At 39.3% G+C, this 20,395-nt stretch overlaps 1 protein-coding gene across 1 annotated transcript in view; it reads right to left on the bottom strand.

The window, feature by feature from the left end:
- The window catches only part of ETFA (electron transfer flavoprotein subunit alpha), a 31,648-nt gene extending 11,874 nt beyond the window's left edge, over positions 1-19,774 (bottom strand). Inside the window, exons 1-9 of the mRNA XM_074880620.1 lie at positions 19,694-19,774; positions 13,722-13,871; positions 11,812-11,893; positions 11,630-11,712; positions 10,033-10,132; positions 8,750-8,860; positions 7,397-7,498; positions 6,535-6,603; positions 5,414-5,496 (exon numbers count right to left, since the gene is read on the bottom strand). Of these exons, the coding sequence (XP_074736721.1) occupies positions 5,414-5,496; positions 6,535-6,603; positions 7,397-7,498; positions 8,750-8,860; positions 10,033-10,132; positions 11,630-11,712; positions 11,812-11,893; positions 13,722-13,871; positions 19,694-19,732 (819 nt within the window). The 5' untranslated portion in view covers positions 19,733-19,774. The remainder of the gene's footprint in view (positions 1-5,413; positions 5,497-6,534; positions 6,604-7,396; positions 7,499-8,749; positions 8,861-10,032; positions 10,133-11,629; positions 11,713-11,811; positions 11,894-13,721; positions 13,872-19,693) is intronic.
- Between the last annotated feature and the right edge of the window lie 621 nt (positions 19,775-20,395).

Raw genomic sequence — 20,395 nt, 5'->3', positions numbered from 1 at the left:
TGTGGATGTACTTTTTATACCTCAGATAGCTAAAGCGGCATTAGACACCTATTTGTAGACATTCAGTCATCCCCTATATGCCCCTTCCTCGCAAATTTGTACTGCAAAGGTCACAGTTCAAAAACTAGAAGCTACTTAAGGCTTAGAGCAGTTGCTTTCCTTTTCTCACAACAGTCAGAATTTTTGGTTTTTTTCAGTATTAGACAAATTACACAAGCTCATGAGAAAGATTACGTACTTCTTTGCATGTCAGAAATGTCGCTAGTTTATACCTAGGGTAAGGAAGACTAATACTGAACTCATACATGAAGCATTCATGTTCCATTTATAGAAGTTTTGTTTTAAATATCTGAAAAACATTATTTACCTTCTTTCTTCTCCTCCCCCCTTTTGTTCTTGTTTGTTTGTTTTTTTTTTTTTTGGTAAAGAAGCTAGAAAGAACTGGGAAGATTTTTACTGTGAAAACTAACCCCTGACTATTTGAAATTTCTCATCTAAAAATAGCAGTTACTCTGGGGTGGTGGTGGGAGGCTTGATTTGTGCAGGGAATTTAGTATTTTCTAACTGAATATACTTCACTAATACTTAACAGTAGGCACTCATGGGAAGGCTATTTTTATCCAAAACCAACTAATTTGATCATTCTTACAAGGGCTTTTTTCTTAAACAGAAACTACATACAGTGCTTAATCCAAGAACCGCGTTTCATTTTTCTGCAGAACACCTGCATATAAGAAATACTGGAAAACAACTGGCTTCTAATCTAAAAAAAAAAACCCCAAACTCCTAAAATGGTTGTCAGTGATTAAAGACATTGAATATACTAAATTACTTTTTTAATTAGGAAGGTAACAATTTATACTTTAATATACCCACTTATGCCTATAAATTTCCTTCCTTCCACCTCATCAAATAATACAAATCAGCCTTCTCTTACATAAGACAGAATGTTCAAACAGGAGCTGCAATCACCTGAAATCAACAGGTAAAAAAAGCTACTAACAGAAACAAAAATAGTACACCAAACATTTTAACAACTGGAACAAAATTATACGCAAAACACGTTTACCAAAGATCCAGTCAAAAACCAACAAAATGCATAAATTCCAACATGAACAAAAGCTCGAAGTTTAGAGATCCAAGGCTATTTTGGAAGTGTAGATGCACTCTGTATAGAACTAATTCTCAAACAGAAAGAAGGTGGAATTTGTACTCCTTAATTAACTTCATTCTTTCATTACTTAAGCAAAACAAACTACAATGGTTTCTTGACTGGCAGTTTGTTCATGTATTACTACATCAGCATTTCAGGAAAGGTGCTGTGGCTGTGAGGTTCTCATGTCCTCTGATGCACTGGGTGGGCTGCACTCTTAAAAACTGAAGACAGTCATGGAATTACTGAAGGACCAATGACCAAAATTACCCTTCCTTCACCAAATCCTCAATCCCAGGCACAAGGGAAGAAATAAGCAGATCTGTTTCCGCACCTCGATTACTGTGTCCAGTTTTGGGCCCTTCACTACAAAAAGGCCATTGAATGACTCGAGCGTGTCCAGAGAAGGGCAACGGAGCTGGTGCAGGGTCTGGAGCACAGGTCTGATGGGGAGCGGCTGAGGGAACTGGGGGGGTTTAGTCTGGAGAGGAGGAGGCTGAGGGGAGACCTCATTGCCCTCTACAGCTATCTGAAAGGAGGTTGCAGAGAGCTGGGGATGAGTCTCTTTAACCAAGTAATAAGTGATAGGACAAGAGGGAATGGCCTCAAGTTGCGCCAGGGAAGGTTTAGACTAGATGTCAGGAAGTATTTCTTTACAGAATGGGTTATTAGGCAGTGGAATGGATTGCCCAGGGAGGTGGTAGAGTCCCCATCCCTGGAGGTGTTTAAGAGTAGGGCCGACATAGCGCTGAGAGATATGGTGTAGATGGGAACTGGCAGTGTTAGGTTAATGGTTGGACTTGATGATCTTCAAGGTCCTTTCCAACCTAGTTGATTCTGTGATTCTGTGTTAGATTATTACCTGCTTGCTTACCCAATGATCAGCACAGAAACACTCCCCAGCAGTCATACACAAAAAGTAGCAGTAGAAGCGCCTCCCCTCTTCCTGAGCTTGGAACTAACTCTCCTCCCTCTGTATTCTCAAAAATGACCCAATTCTAGAGTCCTTTAAAAACAATGCATTCCAATCCTCCACTGAGACTGGGCAAGAGACTATTAATAGAAGAGTAAGAGCATACGCTAAGATACTTTCCCATCAGAAACTAACAGCTGCACAGGAGAGCAAGTATGTCTCAAACTCCAGCAGTTTCTTGTATCCAGGATTATTCTCCTGCTTAAAACCCACACGCCCAGGAGGGCACACACCATGTCAACAGGAGTTCAACACTAAACACAAAACTCAGGTCTCAGCTAATATAACTAACCAACATACAAAGCTGCTTGGCAGTTTTCCAGATAAAACATCATGAGCTCTGCCTGAACCAGTGATATCAAGCATACCTCACAGGAAGCAGTCATCTTCTAGAAGACTGTTAAAATAGCCCATATAATCTTGATCTGATCAAGAAAGTTCAGTTCTACTCCTCCTTTAGGTGAATGCTATCTTCTACTGCACAGAATAATTTTCTAGCTGAAGCACCAAAAAGACAGTGAAGTAGAATTAGGAATGTGAAGGTAAGAATTCGCGCTTTAAACTGCCTCATATTTAAGATACCTATCCAGCACACTGAAAAATTAATTCCTCTAGTCAGCAACTCTGAGGGCTTAGTATCAATTCAACTTGCACTTTCACTACAATTAACATAAAATATTTTCTATACTTCTAAGCCACTGTATGCTGTCCTCACACATATTTTAAGATCCAGAATAGCTGAACAATTTACAAGAAGAGGCATATAATTCTCAGTACTCTACCTAACTCACTACTTAATAAGTAGTTGTTGTTAAGAAGGGAGATGAGAGAGAAATGCATCAACCTGCTGACAAAAAGATGTAGCACCATGCAGTTGTGCCAGTCAGGATTGTTTATTGACACCATAGTTAAATATTCATTAGTCAGTCCTGACTAATGGCTATTTTAACAGTGCTCTAGAAGATGACAATGATGACATTGATGTGATCCTATGATGTGGCTGTATGTTCTTCATGACTTCCACATGTTGCTATGAGCCATCTGTGGCAAGTTATAGCACTGTATCTTCATCAAAAACTAGCTTTTTTTGTTTCAACATAATTGTTTATATGCCCTTGACTCTGGAAAGAATGTTCATTGTTGAGCATCAAGACACAAAACCAGAGCTGAGCTGTCTTCAAATCAGCATTCTCCACTTCATTAATGGGTATCTAGGCAGTGAAGAACTAAGGATGGTCAGTCTCATTTCGTGCCCTTTCAAAATACGGTTACATGCCACTCAACTGACTCCCTGGTTTTCAAAGGTTTGGGTACGCAACAACCAGCTAAAGATTGCCTCCTCATGACAATCGACTCTGCCATCTTTGGAACCTGCAATTTCCATACATGTTACAGTTGCACTTACTGAATTAGTGTTGATTAGCTGACTGAGACCTACAGCTGCAATATGTTGGACCTTATGCCTATTATGTGATCAAAAGAAAGTGCATTATATTTAAATACAGATGTTCCCTGAGCAAAGAGGAAGTATTACGCTGGGGGCTACAGCTGTCCTGTACTATGTCCAAAAAACTAACAATTACATATTGTTAGTTATTACATATTTATGCACAAAAGAAAATTACCACCAGAAAGAAGAGTTGGGGTTGCATTTCTAATCTGTAAAGCCTCACAATTTCCTTGAATAGCAGAGGTTAGTATCACTGCTATCAAGATTTTGGAAGGACACAATATGCAAGCAGATGGACCTTAAGTCTTATCAATAGGTCTATTTCTCAGAATCTGTCTTTTGTAGCAGCTGGTTATCATAGACTTACACATTAAACACTGGTGTGCCTAGAAATAGCTCCACTTAGCCCTCCAGGGCTATCATCATAAGGCCTCTGATGAGGACTTTAAAAAACCAGCAGCAAACATCTCTATCCACATTTCAAGACAGAACAACTCGGAAGCATGAAGTATCTTGTTCAAGAAAACCCATCAGTCAGAACTGACAACAGATTCCAGGAATCACAAGTTCCTGTCCTTGGTATCTTCAAATACTGCTCTATCCTGCTGGACGTATTGCTGGAAAAATAACGGTCATGGTTTGAAGTTCTCAAATTTGCAGCTCTTCATTGTACAAAGGCAAAACATTTCAGATCTCATCAAGGCTTTGGATATGTACAGCTTTTCAGTATTATTTAATTTATTGTGATTTGGTAAATGCAGCAGTTGAAATATGACAGGTTTCTCTACTAAGTTCCAGCTCACTCTCCCTTTCTGGCCTCATCAAACCAACATGTAAAAAGTTGCTCTCTGGTGTCTTCTGTTGCCATACACACTCAAAGAGAACTGCTTACTGAAAGGCTAAATGTTTACTCGATTATGTAGTTCAAAGCGTACATCTGACAGACTGCCATACCTGCCCATGTTCTCAGTAACAACTCCCCGCTCACGTCCATGATCATCACATCTCAGTACGTGCTAGCGCACATTCTACCTACACTGAGATGAGCTACATCTGTACCTTCCTATTTACAAACACTCAAGTGTGCTTTATCTATCTAAAACTTTCCCTGCAATTCCCCAGGTCATAAGGAAGAACGAAAGTAGTTTCAGACTTCTACGTGACAGAAAGGCCCCACCGCTAGATCCAAAAAGACACAGGGATAGGAATCAGTCCCCCGTTGTATCACGATGCGTAGCAGAAAAGATGTGCAGCAGGTTATTTCCCAACATTGTCACAGTATGCCCTTTCTGGTATTTCACTCTATGGCAGCAGTTGATTATTTGTCTCTTATTTTTCTTGCACTTTCATCTCTTATAAAAATTTTGCTTAGAATGTAATACAATAATCCAATTACGGTTACCAAAACGTAAAAAAAAAAATCATCACCTGTAAAAAGAAACAAAAACCAAAACCACCACATTTCCCAGAGATCAAGCCACATATTAATATAATTTCAAGTATTATATTGGCAACGACATCTTTTAGCATATCAATGATGGCTGTTAGAAAACTAAAAAGGTTCAGCATGGGCAACTATGAAAACACCAGCATGCAAAAACCTCTGACAAAACTGTCTGCAGAACACTTCCGATTGACCCAAAGTAGAGATTTACATCACAGCTTGCTGCTGTAGTTTTGCAAACGCACGCTCAAGTGACAACAGCACAATGGGCACGCTAAGATTTTTCTGTTAGGCTCAGTATTAAGACTTAGCTAATTTCTAAGCATTTACTTTGAATGAAATGCATGCTAGAAAACATCACAGCTCTTTTATGAAAGATATTTCCATACTTACTGGTGCTACTATTTTGCCCGTCTGTCCAACTTGCATGTCATTAGGAACAAAGCCAGCATCAACAGCTGCACGGGAAGCTCCAACTAGTTGAAAGAAAATATTTTCAATGTTTTCTTTTAAAATATTAGCGAGCCAAATTTCTATCACCATAAAAGCACACGTATTTTACTGAAGAGTCCCACACTCTAAGGGCACGTATTTAGAAACTTCCCTCTTAAAAGCTCTTATAGTAATCCCTCTCTATACCACTGGCTGAAACTTCCAAATACTAAGTGCTAATGCACTTCATAAGCAACAGGAAATCCTTACTCCCAGCACCAAAGGGCCATATATTTAAAACCAAGGATTTCAGTCTGGCATACTTCCATTATTTTCTCTTGTTGCTTTGTCAAAAGAGGATTTTCCCATAAATGTCTTCCCATAATGTTCCTCCAAGTTTGAATAGAACACATGTGCCATCTTATATTGCTGTGGAGCTCAAAAGTCAGGCATAGTAAAGAAAAATATCAAAGTAAACTTGAAAAGGCCACATGGACATTTAGTTAGTGAAGCCACCAATTTAAAAACAAAGCCATTCATGTAAAACTATACATTTATTATTACATGTGGAATCTAAAACTAATGTAGTTAAAATGTTGATGTTCCTCCTCCCCCCCCACCCTTTACTTAAAATATTTTGCTGAAACACTGTACATGGTCAGTGTTCTCCTGTTAATGCAAAAGCATAGCAAAAAGACAGTGCCGCTCAAACTCTGAGAACTGTGAAAGGGATTCTGTAAAGGAATAGAATTTAAGAATGTAGAAAGAAAATATCAGCTCTTCAAAGTGAGCCAAGACCATTTTTTAATTTATACAACTTCACTTTTTGTTTGTGAGCTTGTGTTGTGGAGATTTGAGGAGAGGGAATATTACAGTTCAGTATTTTGCTTCATACATGGGCATTTAAATACACAGTTGACCACAAGGACAAGACAAAACTTTATCTATGACTAAACTAACAAGATTTTAAGAATTTATTTGGTAGAGACATGCAAATAAAGACTTAAGATGAATAGTGTTTTTAATGTAACCTTTAAAAATATAATAACCAGGGTGAAAAAACAGGAAGAAAACAAGTTTACCTGCAGCATGCAATTGATCCGCAAGATCATATAACAACTTAAAATTTTCACCACTTTTCAGGCCTCTCCCTTAAAAGTTAATAACAAAAAAAAATTTAAAAGGAGAACATAATACGGTTTAAGATTTTTTGATTGCCTACATAAACTTTCTGTATGAGTATTTGCATTTGCAAAGGCACAAATACACACTTGCGTAGAGTATTTTTGGATATATTACTAAACAGTATTTAATATTTGGCAATTTAGCTTTTGTCTTTGTGACTAATACGATTTCATGTATAAAGCAACACCACTCTGTCTAGTTTACTTTCTGCACACAGCACCATCAGGATCATTCTCTGAAATCAGGGAAACAGGATTTTTTTTTTTACTAATTTGTGCTCCCTCTGCTGGCTTTAGGTACGAAACTCTGTAGTGGGATAATTTTTTAGCCATAGGCATACAGTAATAATCACAGTCCATCACTTTATACCTGAAAGCAGAATACAAACATAATGATTTTTAAAATCATTAAAGCCATTACATAATAACGTTTGGACTGCCTGTAACGATTAGCAGTACTTTTAAACATGACAGATTTGTATCTAAAACCACTTCATATTGCTATAATTTTAAAGGGAGTCACCAAATAGGACAATGTTCTTAAAAAGCCTGCTAGCATATGTTAAACTCATGTTTTGCCTCTTCATGAAACACATATGTTGGGTGCCTTCCCACTGGCCCCTATGCCATATTTCAGAATTACATCATAATATTTTTTTTTTAATGGATCACATTATAGTATTCTGCTACAGATATTATTTAATCAAGATGTACCATTACTTAAATGCAACGTAACACACTTCTAATATTCTCTACTTACCACCCGATACAACCACTTTTGCACTGGTAAGCTCTGGTCGATCGCTTTTTGTCAACTTCTGCTCAATCCATTCAGATAGACCAACAGGCGGCGGAGGGGTTACTACATTCATCGGGTGAAGAAAAACATCCGCAAAGCAAAGGATAAAGTGTGTATTTTCAGCTTTTTAAATATGAGCTTAAACTTAATGCAAAAGTTCATTCTATAAACAATTCTACCACCAGCTTTTAACTACTATCAGTAATTGCTCTATGGTGGTGAGTTACAAGCCTCTTTCATTAGTTGTGTTTAAGTAACCTATAGTACAAGCTGCACTAAAAGGAAGAGCTGTTGTATAAGTAATACATTGGTATCAACCCAGCATAATAACTGTGGTCGTTATTAAAAGATTCTTATTAAAACAGGCACACAAGCCAATTCAGTACTATAATATGCTAATCTTAAGTATCAAGTAGCATTTGTTTCCTAACATCCACAGACGTTAGGAAATACAGGATGGTTGGGGGGCAGGTACTAAGCCACCCAGAAGAGTACGAGGACTGGGACACACACACATGCAGCACATTACTAATGATTGCCTCTGCTGGCTTTACAGCACAGTCATAAAAAGGCCCACAGCGAAAAACAGTAGAGGTGATCAAACACTGAACAGGTTGCCCAGAGTGGCTGTGAAGTCTCTGTCTGTGGAGATACTCAAAGCCTGACTGGACACAGTCCTGGGCAACCTGCTCCGGGGGCGCTGGACTAGATGATCTCAAAAGGTCCCTTCCAAGCTCGACTACTTAGTAGAGAAATCCAGTCACAGAATCACAATCAAAGCTACACTGGCTTCACTAAAATAGTAATTTAAACTGATTTAGTTAAAACTGATCTAAAACGACAACTGGGTGTTCTCAAATCAATTTAAACTGCTACTAATTTAGCTAGACACTGTAATGACCTCTCTCAATTGAAATACGACCGATTAAATCAAAACTGTGAATAGTCAGCCACTTTTATTTTTGCTCAATCTTGCTTTGAAAACCAATCTGGCTGTTCAAACAGCTGGAGCTTTAAATAAGGAAAAGTTTCAAGATTGCAGTGGCAGAGATTTAAGCAGCGAGTGAAACCGGCACAGATTCCAGCACAGATAATCTCTATTTCTGGCCACAGAAAAAGCTGCAAGTGAGCAGATAATCCGCATCTTCCCTTATCAGACATCACTAAAAAGTGCAAATACTCATATTAAAAGCATAAAGCTATGATTATGACAATGTTTGCTTTGACAAATACTTCTGAAAAAAATCATCACCATGCAGTGAGCAAAATCAACTCTATTACATAAAACCACAAAATACCTGAACAAATACTCACACTTTTCTAAACTGGCACTACCACCACTTGTTGGTGCAGCCTCAAAAGAAGTTCCCCGTACAGTAAATACTTTAATCGCTTCATCACATTGCACAGTGCAAAGAATATTTCCTAAAAAAAGAGGTCACATTATATTTCTAAAGAAGGTAATAGCAGACATACCATGCTTTTTAAAATACAAATAAACTTAACTAGAATAGGCAATATTCAGAAAGTTACTTCCCAAAACTGCAGTTTTAGATGACTAAAACTTGAAACCTAGGCACTTAATAAACGTAGATCACAAATATTTTAATTTGCTTTTTAGTTCCATGTTTCTGAAGTATGATAACAAATCCTCTATTTTTAAAGTATACAGAGCATTCAGACCATCTCTATAAATGAGCTTTTAAATTTCAGCGGGGGGAACCAACTTTGAAAGTGTCATTCTTAAACATAAAGGGTCTATAATTCAAAGTAGATCTTTTATTCTGTGCTGCATGAATTCACCAGAAGACAATGAGGCCTGCCCGAATTATCTGTGGGATCGTGTTTCTCTCAATAATATATAATATAAGGTATTTATTTCACACTGGAGGCTGCAGGGAACACTAAGAGAAAAATGCTGCAACACCAGCTATTCATAAACAAAGTCATCTTGAAACTGTGAATTACTGGAAAGCAACTTAAAAGTGCAACACAAAACCTCATTCTGGTAACGTAACTCAAAATGTAATACCACGTTGGTACACATGGTACAATCTTGTACAGTAAAATTAAGAAACAGAAGCTAATGAGCCTATATCTAAATTAAAACAGTGTCAGACAAGCATTAGAGAAACAAGACTGAAAAAAGAATTGAAAATTAAGTCAATTAAATATTATAAACAATTAGTTCAATGTCTTCATAATTAGGAAAAATAACCCTGTGATATCTTAAATCAGAACTAATGCTAGTCATATTAAATAAAGCTGGACAATTAACTTAACGTCTTACGTTTTACAAAATCTGATCAGAAGTACATTAACAAAGAAATGCAGTACGTATAAACGAGATTACCAAATTCTTTTAATTAGTGATAGACCTGTTTTCTAACTGACAGTACCAAAATTGTTGGGATTACTTGCTTGCTCACACATGAAGCATCATGTCGATGTTTCATTTTTATGAACCACAGCAATTCAGATTGTAAAGTGCAAATTCCTATCATATTCCAAGGTTCTAACAACAGGATTATGTAGAAAAGTTATCAGTATTGGGTCCTTTATTGCACAAATACGACATACCTTTTGTGACTACCCACCTGCATAGATAGTTCTCACAAAAGTGTCTGGTGACTGAATTTCAATAATGTCAGAAACAGGAGCAACATCAAGTTTGCCCGCCACTCTGGGAATAAGATTCTAGAAGTTAAAGATGAGAAGTTAGCAAAGTAAATGCTAAGTAAGATGCACACGGTCAGTAAAAGAACGCCTGCTGTCCCGATTTTAACTTCACATAATGGTGCCTGCAAGCAAAAAGGCACATACAACTGTAAGATTTTTGTAGGGCTACTCATGTAGCTTTAGCAGTCAAATAAAATCCCATTACTGTAATAACATTAGACATTTTATGAGACTTACCGTAAGTAAACCCTTAATTCAATATCTTAAATTAGGAGGCTTATTTGCTTCAATAGTTTAAAACTGAATATAGATGCAATTTACTCAGAAAATTGACAATTATGGATTGCTGAGCTCTTAGCACTTCAACCAAAAAAAAAAAAAGCATTTTTGGAAGCTAGTTACCAGAGACAATAGGAAAAAAACCACCCTGCACTCTCCTCCACAAAAGCCAAAAAATTATTATTTTAAAAAATTAACATTAGAATATCTATTCGCCTTTGACTCTAGAAAATTACTTAGCACCTTTAGGAATGAGAAGAAGGATAAAAAGAGCAACATAAATCATAAAGAAATTAATGATAGCAATAGTTTTGCTTGCTTTTTGTTCCACTCCTAATCCGGTACAACACAAAGGGCCCAGTTCTGAAATCTTTACTCACATTAAGCACTCAAAAATGGAAGTATAAGCTTTAAAATAAAAGCTATTACCCTTTACTAAGACACTGCAGATCAAAAATAAAAAGAAAAAATAAAATAAAAAACTCTAAAACTTCAGGCATGTAAAGATTTCTCTCAGCAAAATTACAAGTATACAGATCGATATTGATTGGAAGTGAAAGTAGTCAGATGGAAGGCTGATGCCATTATTCATCCCACATCGGCAAGATTTCTGAAGTATCCTTTTTCTCTAATTTAGCTGCACCACAACATTGACCAGATTGTTAGTGCTGAGGCTCTCTGTGTACTTAAAAGCACACTCCTTAAAAAGCAAGTTGTGAAAAACTGTATTTTCATTAAAAAACACCTTGGCTAGGACTTGGATCTGTGTTATTTATATATATTCACAGACATTTCAATGTACATGACTAACATCAGAGATGCAATTCCCCCCTCCAAAAAAGATTTGCTTCCAGTAGTTCTGCACACTTTAATTTCAACATACAAATCATACATTTTTCATCTCAATTTACTGTCCTTTTCCTTACAGTTTTTATAATGCTTTCAGATCACTTGATCTATCGTGTGTTATTGTACATTTTGCCTTATGTACATTGAACTAGCTGGTTACCACTAAATATTTCTTCTACACTGTTCCTTTGTCCAAACCAGCCCATAATAAAACTCAGACATGAATCAGTGTTTCTAACTAATGACCTCTTAAGCGAACTACTGTAACATTTTTGGAAAACTCAAAACTGTCCACAGCTGATCTCTCTCAGACCTTTGATTCACACTCTTACATACAACAGTGTCTCTTTTCTACAAGAAATTTTTGATACACTTTGATCTACTTACCTTCCCAAAGGCAGATGCTCCAGCGCAAATGTGGGTGTAATTAAATTTTTTATGGGTTTCCAAAATCAAGGGAGTCAGCTCCTCTGAGGATAAAAATACATTGCTCAAAATTTACAGCTATCTTATTTTCAATCACAAATATAAATACCATTTTTTTGTCAATAGGCAAGAGCAACTCTCACCTGCTAGAAATCCCTTGTATACATCGTGCTGAGCCACCAGAACTTTTGCAACACCCTGCACTTTGCTGAGTTCTTGTGCCACCTATGATTACAAATGAATTATTATTAGTTTGTATTATAACAGGCACCACGAACAAACAACATGACAGAGTCCCTGCTGCAAAAAACTCACAGCCTATAGATTAGTGAAATCTGGAACACAAAAGTATGTGAATCTCAAAATCAGAACTAATCTGATGGAACAAAATGCAGCTCTTCTGACTCAGAGCATAGTGCCCTATGGGATAATGAAAATGAATTTTGTAAATAAGAAAACTACAAAGCAAATCAAACATAGGAAAGCTTGCTTCCTGTATGCAGGATTACACAATGATTTACTACAACAGCCGATAGCAATCACACTTGAGGATTATTGCTCAGTATTCTGATATAATCATCAAGAAACCAATCCTACTTTCTTTTAAATCGTTCAACATCTACCACACAAGCATACAATGCAAATACAAATGTACAGCAATGTTATGATCTTTGTCCAAAATTTAGGAGTAATCCTTTGTTTGCAGCTGACTCTTTGCCTTCTGACATGATGTATATTTTCAATTCTATATTTATGCATTTTTTCCTTTAAATTTGCAGAAGTGAAGTCTAAATGATAAAAGGGTTGTTGCAGATCAGAGAGAATAGGACTGACAGCAGTGTCTGGAGACCACATGCATCGTCCCAGAACTAGTGTAGTTTTACTGAGTTTGCTGAGTATCAGTTTGCCCTCAAAAATTAGCAAGAGGAAATAATTTTTGTTTATTCTTTGTTTATTTTGTTATAGCTCTACAGAATATCTGTTTGAGTAACTGGCTCTTTTGTCCTATCAATACAGATTCTTACAAAGAAACTTAAAAAAACCCCATTCATTTTTTGTAAACTGCTTTTTCCCAGCATGACATACATTACCAAACAGACACCATATACTTAGTATTAAAAAATGAACAAACCAACCATTCCCCATCATTTTTCTACTATGCAAGTGCCAAAGAATAAGCAACTCAAAGGCAGACATATCAGGCAAACTTTTTTTTTTCCATTTTTCTGATCTAAATATTTGCTTCGAGGTCTTCACCTCAAACACCTGGGCCTCAGTTTAGAATAGCCACTGAGGTTTCCTCATCTCTTTGTGAATTAGCTGCCCTAAGTATGCCTCCTGCACGAGATGCTACAGATCGCTTTCAGAATTCATAAACAATAGCCTAGTACGAAAAATACTAGGCATAATTATTTGTACTTTTACTGTTCAGACAAGAGTACATCACACTGGAATAAAAGTGTCACTAATATACTAACTATATTGCCTAGATTTTGCACATAGAAGTTAGACTAACAGTACAACAGCTAACACACAAAAAACTTTTTTTAGATGTGAGCTATACGATAAAGTCAAGAAGCACTGATTTCAGAATTTTAGGTTGCAAGCCCATTCTCGCTACGCTGCTGGTAGTTGACTAGTAAAAGCAAGATGCTCAGAAGCCCTGTTTGTCACTGTGCTGTTTCATTTCCACTGGTTTCCATTTGAATGCGTGCAAACTTCCTTCCAAATTCTCAGCACCACAGTATTTGTCTTTCAAACTTTACAGGGAAATAGTCTTTTAAAAGAAGTTAATTGTCCTTTAGTCCTATAAAAATTTGCTTGCTTAAGCTTATAACAACTGATACGGATATTCTCCCTTGTGAAATGAAATCTATACCCGTATTTTCATTTCAGAAGAGCAGCAGTTCAAGTGCAGGACATTTCCTGCAGATTAGCAATTCCTGGCCCAGTTCTTCCTCACTACATATTATTTCTCAGGCTGACCAAGATGCTACCAAGTCTTGTTTCCCTGCATTCATTATTTCATTCATATGAAAATAGCTTTTCCTACCTTGTCACAGCTGGTACCAGCTACTAAGCAAGAAACTTCACCTCCAAGACGTTTTGCCGCAGTGATAGTATTTAGTGTAATGGGTGTAAGAGTCTCATTGTTGTGTTCTGCTATGACTAATGTACTCTGAAACCTCCGGAGCAGCGATGCCTTTGAAGAGAGAGAGACAGACAGGAGTTTGGTACTTAGCATTTAAGTAAAAAACTGTTCCTAAGAGCTTCCAATGCTTTACAAAAAGTTATCAATTATACGCTACTGTCAAACAAAACAGGCTGAATTTAGATAACTTTTATTAAGTAAGGCAGAATACATAAGGTGTTAAAAAAAAAAAGGTGTAAACTTGCTTGACTTCAGCACATCTATTACATGCTGTGCTTACAGTAAAACCTCCACAGGAAAATACAGAACAATACTAAGAAAAACTTTTTAATACATTACATTTGAGCTCAGTTGATCAATTTAACTAAGTACCTTAATCAGTGAAGGTTAGACCAGCAAGACTAAGACACAAGGAACTCAAGGATAGCAAATAAATATTTACTTCTTGTATTTTGGGGGTTGTTGTTTTGTTTGTTTTTTTTTTTTTTTTTTTTATTATAGGTTTTAGCCAAAATCTAGCTACAGAAGACACTTTTTAAATCAGCTACGTATAAAGGCAAAACTGTATACAGTGGTAGGATGACAATTAAGCAGCAAGGACTCAGAGCCTGAAAACACACTAATAGAACTGTTGATAATTATTGGATTCATACTTTTCTATATTCCATTAAAACATTTGGCACTTGACCAGTTAGACTACCACCACAATTTAATGGTCCTCAAATAGTAACTTTGATTCAACATCCACACTCAGATTTTAACTCCTAAAGCAAAAATGGAGGAAAGAAGAGGGGAAAAAAGTCAGGCAAAGAATTGCCATGAAACCAAATCAAAATATTCTAAGCTCTGAGACTTTCCTCTCTAAATTTCAGGTGAACCTGGAAAAAGCATTATTCCTCCATGACTAATTCTAGTTTAGGGGAAGGGTTTGGGGGGGGAACAGAAATACTATCCTTCAAGTCTTTGTTTATCCTACATAAAGCCTAGATCAAGACTCGAGTTATGATCAATGTAATATGGAACACACGGAAAACAAAATATATTCGTTAATATGACCAAGGCACAAATACTAACACAATGCTAAAGACTGCACAGACAAATAATACTTTTTTTAAACATATATTCTGACCCCATCTCCCCTCACACCAACTATGCACTCACCCACCACTTAAACTAGAAAAGAAAGCTTCAGAAAATCAGAGTGGCTAAAATTTGGATATGAACTTCAACCCCACAAAGCCTACCAACATGCTAAACCTCACACAGAGAAAGCAAATCCCGAGGACTTCCCTGAAGCTAATCACAGTGTAAAAATATAAATACAAAGATATGGTTTTGCAGAATCAGAATCGTAATTTGACATTTTGATTAAAACAATAAGGATTCTTGTAAAAATGCACTGCACTTCACCTTTTATGCTTAAGGTTACTTGTTATGATTAAAAATTCCAAGATCATTTGAAGCCAATTGCCAGTAACAAAATATTTATTGCCAATATAGATCAGACACCATATTTTTGATTATGTTTCATACATCATTTGCAATAAAAGTTATGAGATTTTAGTCACCGTTTGAAGAATAAATCCATGCTTTTGTGGCAAAAAGCCCACTTTTCCAATGATTTATAGTTGTGTTGCAGGGTAAAGTGGACCATGCTCCTGAAAGATTCTCAAGTTTTCAGATTTCCAAAGAGAGCCGCATGCATTTTAAACATGCACTTAATTCTGACTATACGATGATCTTTTCCCTAAATAAGTACTGCACCACCAGAGGAGCTCTATATCACTGTGTCAAACAATTCTAGAATAAAGTGAGAAATAATTTTTTTAGCCAAAAAGAGTAAGAGCAATGGTTGCTGCTTGAGCAGACTGGATATTACAGCATTGACTAGATATTATTTCTAAACTGATGATCCCACATTATATATTTGTGGGAACTGCACATGAGAAGGTCACTTCATGCCTACATGCATGACATTTCTGAACACAAAGACAAGACCAGATTTAAAATAAATTAAAAGTCACATTCTAGATCTTGGGTAAAAATCCAGGATGACAAATAAGATTCCTGCATGAGTCTGAATTTTAATATACTAACATGTATAAAATCTTTTTTTTTTTAAATTAAACAAAACCAAAACAAAAACAAACTGATTTTTGGTTGTTGTAATAAAGATTCTGCAGTAAAACCAGAGGGTAATTCATCCACTCACATATGAGCCTGAAAACTGAGAATCTGCAATGAGTCAATGAATAGGACAGGTAGTTAATTTGATGAAGTAACTTGTCCAGCTGTGTGTGTGCAAGAACAGCCCATTATTCCACTGACATAATTTCTCCACCTGTACTTAGGCAGGATGTCTAGTTTGAAGCCTAGATAAAAAAGGAAGGTTGAGTATAAACCTAACCAGCTGACAGCAAGGATAAAAAGCACAAGAAATAAGAGTCACAGAACAACCAAACTATTGAAAACAATGCCTTGAGAGGGAACAGCACTCAGCACTTGTGCCACAGAAGGTTCCTGGTGAAAACCAAACTCTGGAAAATGAGGCTATCCAAAGAAATCAATTACAGTTAAACATCCTACAAACTTGAACAATCAAGTGGCTTCTCAAGCATGCCAATAGATTATGAACACATCTGCTAGCAACCAGCAGAACTGGAAATTTACTTCACCTAGGTTTAGATATAAATCAAAGCTAGGCACCTATGTTCCTCCTACAGCAGAAACATCTACATTTCCTCTCTGGTGGAAACTCCAGACAGTGAGTCAGTTTATACTAAAACAAACATTTAGGAAGGAAAACCGCCTGGAGTTTCCAACTCCCCCCACCCCTCCAGCATTTACTGTAGAGCAAATCTGGTCTCTGACTTCCAGATGTCTCAAAATTGGTGAGATTAACCTAGATGTGCAGTAGGCACCAATTAAGATGAATCTCTCATCTCAAGTTTCCTCAAAGCGTCTTTTTGCTCCCAACCTGAGAAACTCAGCGATGTTTCCCAAGCAGAATGTGAAAAATTTAAGCATAATACCTGAATTTCTAGACTTCAGACAAAACAACTGAGACTACTCACTGCTACCATCCCAGCCAAACGTTAGAAATCTGGACATGCCCAGCACCCGTGCATAGATAAACCCACGTATGGGGCCAACACCCCATACATCCAAAGTGCTCATTCGGTTTGCACAGGTGATCTGCTCTTCACAGCAACGCCAACACAAACTGAACATATGTTGGTCTTTCAGCACATAGACAGGTCATGAGCAGGCCCAGCACTTCTTAAACACGGATTTGCTGCTTATATGCTACAAAACGTGTATTAACAGCTGGAAAATCCCAGACTAAAATGTGGTAAATCCTTGCTTGCTGCTTGGTGAAGCCGGTGAGCAGAGAGGTATCACTGGCTGCCTGTTGTGATGCAGGAATTATGTAATCGGCTCTGCAAGTAACACTGTGGCAGACACAGGAACAAAAAGATGAGAAGGTCAAAAAGTCTTTCCAGGAAATGCAAGAGCTACAGCAGGCTTACTCTACACGGCCCCATGCCCCAAATATGCACGAATATGAAATAGGCTCTTAGAAACTTCACTGAGGAAACTGAGGTTTGCCTCCCGACCTCTTCGGAGGAACTACTGGAACTTTTAGGAACTAAACTGCAACAGAAATTTCACAAGGCAAAAGCACCTAATACCTGGACCCACAAAGGTATCTCTAGAGTGTATTTTCTTAGCTGTAAAAGCAAGCTGGCCAGAAATTAAAATTTTAAAACTGCTTAGTAGGAATGATGTCTCTCACAAACACCCATTATCACTGGGCAAAATTCCCAAGAACTGACTCCAGGAACTAGGAATTGGGGTATTACTAAAGATAATGGCTACATTCCTGCACAGCAAAACAATGCCCAATTCCATTTATAGAGTCTTGTAGCTGCAAAACTTAAGAAGAAAAAATATTTGGGAAGCTCACAGAGAGGAGGGTGCTCTAGGAATGAAGCTTATACTTCTAGAACCTCCACACACATCTAGCTACAGAAGAGGTCTAAGAGACAGCTATTTAACACCAGGACACACTAACTAGAAAAACAACACTAAAGGCCCCTGAACTGAAAAACTGCAGCAAAGAACAGCAAAATAAATACAGAAAACATTTACAAAAAGGATGTATTTAGGAATCACAAAAAATATTTAAAATTACAAAGAACTTGAAGCAGCAATAGAAAGACGTAATAAACTTCTCCAGATATATCCCATGCAAACCATTAATAAAAACCAAAGCAACAAAGCTGTTCTGAAATACAGACAACACTACTGGAAGCGAACTCGCTACGTGGCTTATTTGCACCTCTGCACCAATTTTTTGCGTACTTGCTGTCTCATATTCCTCCTCAGTCCCCCCATCTTTAAGTTACACAACTCCAGTCTTTCCCTGCTGCTAATACTTCAGGTCTCTCAAATCCTGTTTTACTCTATTCACTCTCGAACTGCGTGAGCATTAGCAGTGCTGGAGTTTGCTTTGCCTCTCTTGCAGACTACATTGTTACCCACACACTGAAGATGCACACAATGTTTTATTGGCTTTATTTTATAAATCTGTAAGTTTAGATGCATATGGCTGAAAAAAAAGGAGCTGACCTCATGTTTCCAGGACACGAAACTGAATTGTGCAGTGATTGTGAGTCAAGTATTATTTACGTAGCAGTACCACACGTTCTAGGAGCTCCTGAGATCAAGACCTTTGCTCTGCAGCCTAACAATAACTGAAAGATGTCCATGATTACAACAGTTATCATTTTTAGATTAAATCATGTGTTGTCCTGATCTACCTTTACTCTTCTTTTAAGCCATTCTTAGTACCTGAAACCGATTAATACATCCATCGTTCCTATTTTAGAGCTGTACAGAACTGTAATACCCGTAAAAGCCTTGGAGAGCTCAAAAAGAAACTTGTGAGATTTCAAGCTCTTTTAGAAGGGCTATTTACACACAGTGCTAGTGGAGGGATTGTCTCTCCAAGTGCACACTTCGAGATGGAACAGACATTCAGGGACATTTCATGAATCATCTACTCCAATTAACCTTGAGTTCACCTAGTCGTTAAATTTGGTAACACAACAACCATGACAACCAAGCAGCAAACGGCCTCCAAAAGCCCAGCACTCCTCCCAGCTGAGCAGTATGAAGGTCAATATGGAAAAGCAACAAGTGTTTCACATTAGCTCCGTCCGCAGATTGTGAGTTAAAGCAATCACATTTCTGCACAGCTGAGCTCATTTGACCGAGAAACGCTGTGCTAACCTCTCAAAACCCCAGAAAGCCTCTCCCTGAGCAACTAACGTCTTTCTAAGAGTTTGCAGTAACAAACTCCAGAAGTCGCTTCCAGCTCTAAGGAAAGCACTCGTGTTCCTCAGTCCTGTACGAGGGTGGAAGAGAGCGAGCGCTCCGAGAAATTTAAGGCTTCCCTTGAGACTACGGTAGTTCTTCATATAGGGCAACAGTCCTCAACTCCTGCCTACAGTGAGCGCTGTAAAGCGCTTCTTAAACACCCGGCATTCACTCAGAAACTTTAACAGCCACGGTGTGGGAGAGAAGCGGAGTCCAGCGGAAGAGTTCGGCCCCGGCGGCGCCTGCTGCTCGCCCCCAGACACCCCCTCAGCCACCGCTGCCGGGCGGGCCGACGGCGGAGCTCGGCCCCGCGCCCCGCCCCACCCCACCTTTGCCCCACTGGGCACGGGCCCGCACGGCCGGGCGGCGGGAAGGCAACCGGCCCCTCAGCGCCGGGCGCCGCGGCGGAGCTCCCTCCCCCCGCCGCCCTCCGCCCCGGCCGAAGGGGCGCGCGCGCTTCCCGCCCGCCCCGCCCGCACTCGCTCACTCACCGCCCGCCTCAGGCGCTGCGCCGCGACCGCCCGCAACATGGCTCCGCCGCGCCGGCCCCGCGCCGCTCTCGCGAGAGCCGCGCCCCGCCCCGCCGCTTCATTGGCGGAGCGGCGGACCAATGGGGGGCGGCGGAGCGGGCCTCGCGCCGCCGGCCCGGGGGCGCGCGCCGCGGCGGGGCCGTCGGTTATTGCGGGCGGCGGAGAACGGGGACACGGCAGCGCCGGAACCGCCGGGGCGGGGCGCGGCTCGGCAGCTCTCGGCGCGGTCCCGCCACGGCCCGGCAGCTCGTCCTCACGGCCCGGGCGCGAGCAGAAGGCAGAGCGAAGCTGCCGCCGCTGTCGGGGTGCACGTACGGCTCCGGCGGAGCACCTCGAGGGGAGACGGGCCCCCGTCCGCCTCGCAGCGCGTACGGCTCCCCGCCCAACCGGCCTGGTCACCCACACCAGCCTCCTCCGGCCTTCCTTTTACCCCTGCCCTGTTTCCACAAAGAGTTAAAGCCCTTAAAAGGGAAGAAAACAACAGGAAGCGGCGTTTTGTCTGCAAATGCCTATGATCCAGACCAGATCCTACCCCAAGCCAATAAAAATGTGCCTTGCGAAGAAAAAAAGAAGAGAAAAGTCTTCATTTGCGGCTGTGGAGCCAGCAGAAGCCTGGGAGGCCACAGCCAGCGCGGGCAGGCTCCCGGCCCTGGGGGCACGCCC

This window comes from Strix uralensis, chromosome 11 (genome assembly GCF_047716275.1).
Source record: "Strix uralensis isolate ZFMK-TIS-50842 chromosome 11, bStrUra1, whole genome shotgun sequence".
Classification (NCBI taxonomy): domain Eukaryota; kingdom Metazoa; phylum Chordata; class Aves; order Strigiformes; family Strigidae; genus Strix; species Strix uralensis.
The sequence above is the reverse complement of the archived record's forward strand: the minus strand, read 5'-3'. Positions and strand labels throughout refer to the sequence as shown.